Below are 10,852 nucleotides of genomic sequence, written 5' to 3' on the forward strand. Positions count from 1 at the left end.
TTTCCGGATTGGGTCGCAGCCCAATCTCTCCTTCCTCCCTCCTCCTCCTTCTCCTCCCTCACCTCGTCCTGGGCCGGCCCAGCCGCGCGGCCTACCTCCCTCTCTCCCGCGGCCGCACGCGCTCTTCTCTCCCAGCGAGGCCGCCTCGGCCCAGCTACCCCGCACCACCGGCCCAGCGCGCCCGCGCCCGCACCGCACCAAGTCCACGTCGCCTCCCCCGCGGTGCCGCCACCGCCGCAACTGCCGACATGGCCGACTTGGCCTCCAACAGTCGTCCCCACCCTACCTGGCGTCGCCACCCCTATAAATCCCCCTCTTCCGCGCGCCACCGCCGCCTTTTCTCCACCCGCCCGAGCCGCCGCCACGCCCAACTTCGTCGTCGCCGCCGACTCGATCTCGCCGTCCTCGCCGTCGGCCGTCACCGTGTGTCCTGCAACCTCACCGACGCCGTCAGACGTCACCGTGTGTCCTGCAACCTCATCGACGCAACCTCGCCTACGCCACCGCCGATGAGCGCCTCATCTCCCCCTCTTCCTCTCTTTTCCTCTTCGCTCATGGCCGCTGGAGTCGTCGCTGCCGCCGCGTCCTTGCACGTTCCGGCCGTCATCGTCGTCCGTCCGACCGCCGTCATCCCCTGCCTCGCCATCGCCGACGTCCGTCCGACCGCCGTCACCTCCCGCCTCAGCGTCACCGACGCAACCCCACTGCCGCAGATGCGTCGTCGTGCCTGTTGCGCGCCGTGGACATTGCCTCCCCGACTCGGCTATGCCCTCCACCGCCCTCCTCTTGGCGTGGTCACCGCCTCCGTCGCCCATCGGTTCGTCGTCGACCACCGGTTCGCGTCGCCGAGCTGCCGTCCCGTGGCTCGCCTACGCCGCTCGGCCGGACGCCACCGCCCTCCCCTACTCGGCCAGCGCCGTCTCCCTCCCCTCTCTTCCCCGGGTCATCGACCGATGGTCTCCACCCGTCGGGCCCCCTTCCCTCTCTCTCCCCCTCTCCTCCTCTTGGGCCCTTCTGTCAAATTCCTTTCTCTCCCCACTGTCACCGGCAGGTGGACCACACCTGTCAGCCGCCTCCTCCCTCTGCTGACGTCAACAGCCTCCCTTAATTGCGCAATAATTGATTTAGGACTTTTCTGTTTAGTTGAAAACACAGTTAAACTTCTAAAATTCATAACTAATTCATTCGGTCTCCGTTTAAGTCCATTCAACTTTCATTAAATTCATAAAATTGTCAACAATCCATTAAAAATCCTTTCTTTTGCTAGAGTTTGTGCCTGTTTAGTTATTTTTGTGCTTTGTCGCTTAGATTCGGACCACGCCGAAGCACCAGTTTATTTCGAGATCATCGCCGAAGTACCCCAAGGGCCAGAGCAAGACAAGTGGCACTCATCTTGATCATATTGAACCTATTATTGCAAAGTGTTTGCTATATTTATTCAAACCTGCATTATTTTACTCAAAGTATTTATTGTATTTATTTTATGGGTAACCTATTATTATGATGTTGTTTATCCATCGTTATTCATGTTATACCTGAGGTAATTTGAATAGATAATAGGCCTAGGTTAATGCTTCGTCGTGCTTAGAACAAGTAGCTTAGGGGATCACCCTTTAATCATTAATAGTTCTGAATAGCTATTAATTTTGATTCATTACCCGGTACGGGTTAATGCCAACTAAAATATTGATAATGGTGGGTTGTGGGTGCTTGGTTTTGAGAGTCGCACCCATGACAATTAAGAACTGGTTCGCGGGAAACCCTAGAAGTTATGTCCGTGGTAACCACGAGCCAGAATGAGTAACGGTGGGATTTGGAGTGTAATTACGAACTATTCGACGTACCCAGTTAAAAGTGAGCGTGATGGAGTATGGATGGGAGTCGTGGGGTAACGATGGCCTATGCTGCTATTGGATTCACCTAGGCACAAGAAGGGGCTGCCCGACTTGGAGTAAAGGAGGGGGCGAAACCTGAAGTGTGGTACGATTGAATAGGGAGATTGAATAGGGAGGGTTATGTGACGGGTCCTATCATAGTTCCCTTTTGGTATGCCATGGTGGTGTGTCAGCGCACGTTTAAGTGTAGTGGGACTATGTCTTGTGGGCACGGTAGTACAACTCTGATCAAAGTAAACATATTCGAATAGCCGTGCCCACGGTTAAGTGTGAGCTGCCAGCTTCACTGTGCTTAGTCGAACCTTTAATGACTTGGGTAAACGGGCTTTCACTTGGGAACTACTACAACGTGGTGTAGTGTTGAGTAGTGGTTGGGCCTGTCGCAGCGTGGTGTAACGTTGGACAGTGATGTGATATTTTACAACTGTTATTTATTTATTCGTTTATTTACTTAATTACCTTTATTTAGTTTAACCGCTGTTAATTATTAAATATTGCTTTATTTCAACTAACCATAGCTTACCCTTGTTGATCATTTGCATCATTTATTACCCTCTTTTACATGCTGCTTGTTGGGTATGGTGGTTTGTATTCAACCTTGTTCAATTTTTTCCTTCAGAGTTTGAAGTTGACTCCGATGGAGGTGACTCTCAGAAGTGAGCTATTCCACCGTCGAAGCGTTGCCTGTGGACTGGAGCCGTACCCGCTGAAGCTAGTCTACGTTTTTCTTTTCCGCTGCATTTTCGTTAGAATAAGTGTTATTTTAAGTTGTTTATAAGAACGATGGTTATGTAATCAACATTGTCTTTTTTTACCCTGGCTGGTTCTGGACAAGGATTTTAATACACAATTAAGTTCAGAAATTTGTGTGAGAAATTTTTGGGCGTGACATATATCTACCGAAATTTTTTTATTTTTTAACCTTTTTATCAAATAATTTTATTACTAAACCTCCGGGGAAATATTTCCAGTGTGTATGAACTTTTTAGCCACGCCACAAACATTAGCGTGGCGAAAAGGCTTCCCACACCACCGACAATAGCGTGGCAAGTCTGCCGCGCCATTATAGGCCAATTTCGTTGCATGACAGCGTTGTCTTGCCACGCCATCAACACTGGCATGGCCAAAAAGTTTAGTTTTGGAAAAAATTTCCCCGGGAGGTTTAGTAATACAATTATTTGTTAAAATGGTTGAAAAATAAAAAATTTCATATCTACCGGTACTCCAGAACGCACACAAAAAAAAATGTGATACTCCAATTCTAGTGCTAGTAGTTAAGTAGTTAAGGGGTGTAAGTGCACCCGTCCGTCACCCGCTTAGAGCAAGTTCAATAGGATAGCTATCTACTAACTTCAATTTATCTATATTTAATCCGCAGACAATTATACAATATTTACTTATAAAACATTAATACATAAACATACTGTGTGTCTTAGAGCCCACGCTGTAGCTAGATACAAATTAGTAGCTCACTGCTCTCTCTCTCCTTTCTTTATCTATTTAAAATATGTTTATAGCTAGCTTATAGTTTACTATTGTAGCTGTGCTTATAAGCTAATGAACCAGATAACCACTAGATAACCCGTTTAAGGTGGCGTTTAGGACAAGTGACTTATTTTTAGTCCTTATCCCATTGAATGTTTGGACGCTTATTATAAATAGTAAACGTAGACTATTAATAAAACCCATCCATAATCTTGGACTAATTCACGGAATAAATCTATTAAGCCTAATTAATCCATGATTAGCCTATATGATGATACAGTAAACATGCTCTAATTACGGATTAATTAGGCTTAAAAAATTCGTTTCACGGATTACCACTCAGTTATGAAATTAGTTTTTTTATTAGTCTATATATAATACTTTTAAATTAATATCTAAACAGCCGATATGACATGGGGCTAAGAAGTTTAGCCCATTCAAACAGTCCCTAAGCGAGTTCACGGTCTAGCTTACACCTATACTAATAGTAGTACTATCTACAGGAGCGCTACACTGCTACTCGTATCCGTACCAAGCTACCAGCTCTACCAGCTCTGCCAGTCTTTTCTCCATTTCTAACTCGTGGTACGCACAGTACACACCGTAGCACTATTCTGCAATTTAACTGTGCACTGCCAGTCTGGCGCAAAATAGCCGTCAACTCTCTCTGTGTCCAAAAACCAATTCTTCGGTTTCTATGTCCGACGTCTAACCATCCGTCTTATTTGAAAAATTTCAAAAAATTAAGAAAAATTAGTCACACGTAAAGTACTATTCATAATTTCTCATCTAACAAAAATAAAAATATTAATCACAAAACAATTTTAAATAAGACGAATAATAAAAAAATATAGATAAAAAGTAAAAAATTAATTTATTTTAGGACAGAGAAAATACTACCCTCCGCTCGTCTGTGTGCTTAGGTCATGTTTATTTTCAAAAACATCACATCGAATCTTTAGACATCTAAATAAAGCATTAAATATAAATGAACATTAAAACTAATTATATAGTTATGGAGAAAATCGTGAGACAAATCTTTTAATCATAATTAGAACGTGATTAGACATAAGTGCTACAGTAACCAATATGTGCTAATGACGGATTAATTAGACTCAAAAGATTCGTCTTGCGGTTTTCAGGCGGAATCTGAAATTTGTTTTGTAATTAGGCTGTGTTTAATACTAAAATGTGTTTAAAAACTTGGTGTGATGTTTTTGCAAAATTTTTTTGCAAACTAAACAAGGCCTAGGCCCCGTTCACTTTGCAAATTTTTTTTGCAAAATCATCACATCAATTATACGGATACATATTTAAAGTATTAAACGTAGTCTAATTATAAAACAAATTATAGATTTCGCTAATTAACTGCGAGACGAATCTTTTGAGCCTAATTAATCCATCGTTAGCAAATGTGAGTTGCTGCAACACTTATGGCTAATCACGCACCGATTAGGCTCAAAAGATTCGTCTCACGATTTTCTGCATAACCGTGCAATTAGGTTTTATTTTTATCAATGTTTAATGCTCCATTTAAATGTACAAAAATTCGATATGATTTCGATATGATATTTTTGGAAAAAGTTTTTGGAACTAAACATGGACTTAATTTAGTTTTTCTATGTTAAATCTATATTTTAGGATTTTTTATTTTTGAAATTGCTATTTACTACCTACAATTACTTTATTTTTTGATTTCTGTTCGACGTTTCATCATGCATCTTATTTAAAAAATTTGCAAAAAACTTTTAAAAAATTAGTCTCATATAAAACACCATCATGTTTTATTATGCAATAACTATAAAAATATTAATCATAAAAAACTTTAAATAAGATGAAGTGTATCCAAAAATTAAAAAATAAACTTATTTTGAAACGGAGACAGTATATCGTTAGAAATATGTATGTAAAAAGTTTATATATAAATTATTTTTTATTTATAAATATCATTTTGTTTATTTAGGGCTTGTTTAGTTTGTAAAAAGTTTTTCATAAACATCACATCAAATCTTTATACACACATTTGAAGTATTAAACATGATCTAATTACAAAACAAATTTCAGATTCTGCCTAAAAACCATGAGACGAATCTTTTTAGTCTAATTGATTCATCATTAGCACTTAATCATGACGAATCTTTTTGAGTCTAATTGATTCATCATTAGCACTTAATCATGTTCTAATTAGGCTTAAAAGATTCGTCTCAAAAGATTCGTCTCACGAGTTCGAACTCGGTAACTGTGGAGTTTGTTTTAACGTGGCTGTATATTTAATATTTTATTTAGATGTCTAAACATTTGATATAATATTTTTGATTTGATATAATATTTTTGAGAGTAGTTTTTGAACTAAACACCCCCCCTTAATTAAACGAAAAGACGAACACTCGAAAACGTAAACCCCGACCCGCAAAACACAACAAAACAGTGCGCGGATAAGCGTGCGATGGTAGTAGGTGCAGACAGAGGCGAGTGGAAGGCTCTGGAGAGCCGTCGCCATCAAGCACCAATTATTGCAGGAGCACTATCTACAGCAACAGTAGCAGCAAAGCTAGTACGCGACTATGCTTGCTATTACTTGCTGATTACGACACCATTAATCTGATAATTCTCCCATAATCAACTCCGCAGACAATGATTGGCTCAAGTGATATGATTAAAGCTAACCAACCAACTGGATAATACCAGAATCAGGCTGATGCTCACACCACTAATAGTAGCATCATCCAAGAAACAGAGCACATGCGTGGCAAATGGTGGAAGTTCTTACAGCGGTTTTACAAAGGGTAGCCGATCGACTGAACTGATATTGCTGTGCGTCTAACACTGATAACAACAAGCAAAAACTAATTAATCGAGGTACATACAACAAAGAGATCCCCACCGGTTTAATTAACAACAGTGACAACGGTGATAATTTAAGCTGGAAGAAACAAACAAATCATGCACCCTGGCTGGCACGCCCGACGCTCTTCTCACTCACTTTCACTCAACATGCAAATCGACGATGATGATGACGATAAGACCAAGTCCAGCCAGGCCAGGGTGGAGCACCAGCAGCAGAGCAGCTAACTAATGCTCAGTTGCTGGGGTTGCTCCGGAAGGAGCCGAGTGCCTTGATGGCCGCCGCCCGGAGGATGTACTGGTGGTACGCCGCCGCCGCCAGCGCTCCGATGAACGGCCCCGCCCAGAAGATCCACTTCACACAGGCAAGAATCATTAACTTGGTAAAACGAACACAGGAACAGTCGAACAGAGTTATGGTAGTGAGAGGTCGAATTAAGGTGGTGGCAGCTTACGTGGTCGTCCCATGCCTTCTTCTGGTTGTAGATGACGGCGGCGCCGATGCTCCGGGCAGGGTTGATGCCGGTGCCGGTGATGGGGATTGTGGCCAGGTGCACCATGAACACGGCGAACCCGATGGGGAGCGGCGCGAGCACCTGCACAGAGCAAAAAAGAGGGCAAGGCAGCGTGCACACTTAGCACAAGCTACGTGGTACGTTCACAGAGGGAAAAAAAAAGATCCGAGGTGGGGCGGTGTGACGCATGCGCACCGGGACGTGGGAGTCGCGGGCGTTGCGCTTGGGGTCGGTGGCGGAGAAGACGGTGTAGACGAGGACGAAGGTGCCGATGATCTCGGCGCCGAGGGCGGTGCCGTTGGAGTAGCCGCTGGCCACCACGTTGGCGCCGCCGCCGTTGGCGTTGTACTGGTGCTTCATGATGCCCTTGACGATGCCCACGCCCACGATGCCGCCCAGGCACTGCGCCACGATGTACATCACCGCGCGAATCACCGACACCTTCCTCGCCAGCAGCAACCCGAACGTCACCGCCGGGTTGATGTGCCCTCCTGCACGCCACCATGCCCACACACCACGTACATTTATCTCGACGGCCATAGTTACAACTTTAGTACTCCAAGCTGAAGCTAGAGATCGAGAGGCCGAGCGAGCACGAACCGGAGATGCCGGCGGTGCAGTAGACGAGGATGAAGATCATGCCACCGAAGGCCCAGGCGATGCCGAGCGTGCCAACGCCGCCGCACTGGTCGGCGGAGGACTGCACCTTGTACCCGATGACGGTGGCCACCGTGATGTACAGGAACAGGAGCGTGGCGATGAACTCCGCGATGAGCGCTCGGTAGAAGGACCACAGCCGGAGCTCGCCGATGTCGAACAGCGGCGCCGGCGGCGGGTCCGTGTAGTCCTTGGGCCGCGCGTGCTCCGGCTCCTCGCTCACCTCCTTCGACATTGCCGCTCCCCTTTCAGCAAGCTCAACACACACCACACACTCTCTGAGCTCTCCTGCGCTCTCGTCTCGTCTCTCTCTCTCTTCTCTGATGGATGTGGAGGGGCGAGCCGCGAGCGTGGGACTGGCCGGTTTTATTGAGGCGCGGTGCTGTCATTACAAAGAGGAGAGAGAGATGGAAAGGTGTGGGCTTCTGCCATCGAAGCACGTCTTATCTTTACAACCTAGCTTACCTTGCTGTAGCTGTTGCTTCTCCATGATTACAATGCTAAGTTATTGATCAAGTCATGGATAAGTTTGTTGGTTTTATTTAATTAATTTCAGTGCTGCCATGATAGAACATTAAGTACTTGACAAAATTCTCTTTGTGGAACATGCATGAAATGCATTTCCAACAAATATAATCCATGCTTTGAGCAGGCTGGGTGGGTTTATTATTGTCTCGGAGAAGCCTTGTATATTTCCAGCCTTACAATCGAAGTTGATGTCGGGATCCCTTTGTCATTATTATGGGTGCATATCTGTTATCTTGCCGTTGCTCAAAAAATAAGGCTGTCACCTATGGGATGCTTCGTTCGTGCTAGCTATGCGCGCGCCTAATAGTGGTCCAACGGCCAACGGGCAGGAATGGCTTATTAGGATTTGTTTGTTCAAAGTAGGAAATTATTAGGGTAGCATCAGTTAGGTATGAAAAAGGGTGAAAAAAAGGTATTATTTTTATTATTTTACGAAGATGGTTACAATATTTTTGTTTACGAATTTAAGTATTTAGTGATAATTTTTGTTTACGAAATTCAATGTGTACCACTAAATTTTGAGATTTTTTAAGTGATATTTCGATCATTCGGAAAAAAAACAGGCGGTACAAACAGAGGTTAATTGAATAAATCGTAGAAGTTAATTAAAAGTTAACAAATTATGAAACCGAACAAAGTAATTGGTATATAGTTGGTTCTCTTAATTTTAAAACGGAATTTGTTAGAAAAATATAGTTTTTATCTTACTTTTCGGAAATGGATTGGATACGGCAGGAAGTTTTTATAGGGGTTTAAGCATCACTTGCTCTATTATATATAAAAGATATACAGAGCTCAAATTGGACGAGCTATTTCATTTCTGATAAATGAAGAACTACTACTCTGGTAATACTACAGATAAATACTCCATAAAGTAGATTATCAAAATTTAAAAAATGGAAATGGTCACAAAAATATAGGCTTTTATCTTAGTTTTCGAAAACGGATTGGATACTGTCAAGAGGTTTTCATAGAGTTTATATTCTGGGCCACTAAAATTATATCCGGTTTCTTCTGTAAAAATCAAACTTCTATGTGCCATTCATTTAATTTTTTAATTTTTTAAGCCTTACGTGTCATTGCAACTTTCCGCGCACACACCAACCGGTCGACGGTTTTATTGCTGGTGGCGTGCTGCTACTTTTCACCTTACCCGTTTTCTTGAGTCCGGGTCACGGTGAGCATGACAGTTATTGTAGGGATATCTGGAACGAAACTTTTTTTATAGCTAGCGTTCGGCAACGAGCTTGGCACAACCAATTGCTAGTTTCAGTTCGCATGCTTTGTACTCGTTCATATATATATATATGTATATATATATATATATATGTATATATATATATATATACATATATATATATATATAAAAGGTGTATGAAGTCTGTTTTCTGTTATGTGGGAGCAGAAATATGAATATATGTTTTTCTACATCTTAAACACAAAGTAAGTAACTATATATGATATTACATATATACATATGTATATATAAGCGTTCGTATGAATCCAGTTAGTACTGGAAATTCTTATATGTAAAACAGAGATAGCATATGATTTTCTATAAATATATATTAAATCTTTGGTAGTTATTCAATACGTCCCAATATATATAATCATCTTTATCCCTTCTTTAGGGGCATTTAACTATTTGCAACTATCATGTCTGACTAACATATCATAGACACATAGGTTAATTACCACTTATAAGAGTTGCAAATAGTTAACTTTCCCCTTCTTCAGAGGTGTATAGCCAGGGGACTGCCGGGCAATCCACCTAAGTGGACCACCCACCCCCCAAAAAGAAACAAGATTAATTTTTTTGTATATTGTCTATATAAGTATGTAGCTAATTTTAATTATTAATCCACACGTATAATTTATGTTTTCATTCTGATTTTATATTTATGCCATACTAAAAAGACTCTAGTGGTGGTGGTAGTGGTGGCACCACCACTAGAGTCAATAATACGTGGACCTAAAAAATGCTACAAAGAGAGAGGAGGGAGTACTGCGCCGAGGGAGGACTGGCCGACGGAAGGAGGACGACGCCGGCGGAGGGAGGCGAGCCGCCCCAAGCCTCGTCGGAGCTCGCGCCACCACGCCGTCACTCCTGGCTGCCACCCTGCAGCCCCAAGGCGTGGCCCCGCTATGACCGGCCGCCGCAGCCTCACCGTTGCACCCGGCCACCGCCCTTCCGTCCCACAGTACGCCCCTGCTGCGCCTGGCCGCTGCCCCACCAACGGCTGCTCCGCTCGCCGCTGGTGGCCCCTCCTCGCCGCCGCCACGCTGCCACCACCGCCGCGCACCTGCCGCTCCGTCGCCGCCACCAAATTCACTACTACACAAACTGTTTTTTCAAACGGACCGGAGTGATTTTCGCATGCGGATGTCCGAACCGCCTGCGCCAAATTGTCTGTGAAAATACAAATCTTTGCATGCGGCCAGGGCACCAGCATGCAAAAATCCGATTTTCGCATGCGGGTGCTTAAGCCAACCGCATGCAAAGAGAAAAAACAACGCCTCCGCCCGCCCGAGCTCGTCGCAGCTGCCGCTTCCGCTCCCAGCATAGCCGTCGCTGCCGCCAGCCGCCCGAGACCACCGTCGCCACCGCCCAAAACCTCTACTTGCGCCGCCGCCCGAGACCGCCACCGCCGACAACACCTGAGACCACCGCTGCCACCGCCATCCCCAGATCTGCCGTCGAGCACCGAGCTCCATCGTAGGGCGCCTGATCATATGTCTGGCGCATCCAGGTGCAGCAACACCTCGGCCGCACATAGCTCTGGCAGCTTGCCCAGCCCAGCGTCGACGACCTTGCCGTCCTCCATCCCCTCCGCGAGGTCCAACACGTCCGCCCATGCTCTTTCTACCTCTCACCGCCTCCGGTCGCAGCTTATTACCGAGCAAAAAGGTCATACCTTTGATTGGATC

The 10,852-nt window shown here is 44.6% G+C and overlaps 1 protein-coding gene across 1 annotated transcript; it reads right to left on the reverse strand.

The window, feature by feature from the left end:
* Positions 1–6,018: 6,018 nt before the first annotated feature.
* On the reverse strand, positions 6,019–8,396 carry LOC102701969 (probable aquaporin PIP2-6). Its single transcript, XM_006664750.3, has 4 exons — positions 7,340–8,396; positions 6,935–7,230; positions 6,680–6,820; positions 6,019–6,579 (listed from the first exon to the last, which is right to left on the reverse strand). Exons 1-4 carry the CDS (start codon positions 7,629–7,631, stop codon positions 6,460–6,462), a joined length of 849 nt encoding a protein of 282 aa, XP_006664813.2. The 5' UTR covers positions 7,632–8,396; the 3' UTR covers positions 6,019–6,459.
* Positions 8,397–10,852: the final 2,456 nt, after the last annotated feature.

The sequence above is a fragment of the Oryza brachyantha genome, chromosome 4, assembly GCF_000231095.2.
Source record: "Oryza brachyantha chromosome 4, ObraRS2, whole genome shotgun sequence".
Lineage (NCBI taxonomy): Eukaryota > Viridiplantae > Streptophyta > Magnoliopsida > Poales > Poaceae > Oryza > Oryza brachyantha.

What these genes read in the sequence shown, in the direction of transcription:
- LOC102701969 (XM_006664750.3), bottom strand. Translation starts at nt 7,631, where the DNA reads ATGTCGAAGGAGGTGAGCGAGGAGCCGGAGCACGCGCGGCCCAAGGAC. An exon ending in CTGCACCGCCGGCATCTCCG is followed by an intron (nt 7,231 to 7,339) that starts GTTCGTGCTCGC and finishes GGTGGCGTGCAG; the next exon opens with GAGGGCACATCAACCCGGCG. An exon ending in CCCGCGACTCCCACGTCCCG is followed by an intron (nt 6,821 to 6,934) that starts GTGCGCATGCGT and finishes TGCTCTGTGCAG; the next exon opens with GTGCTCGCGCCGCTCCCCAT.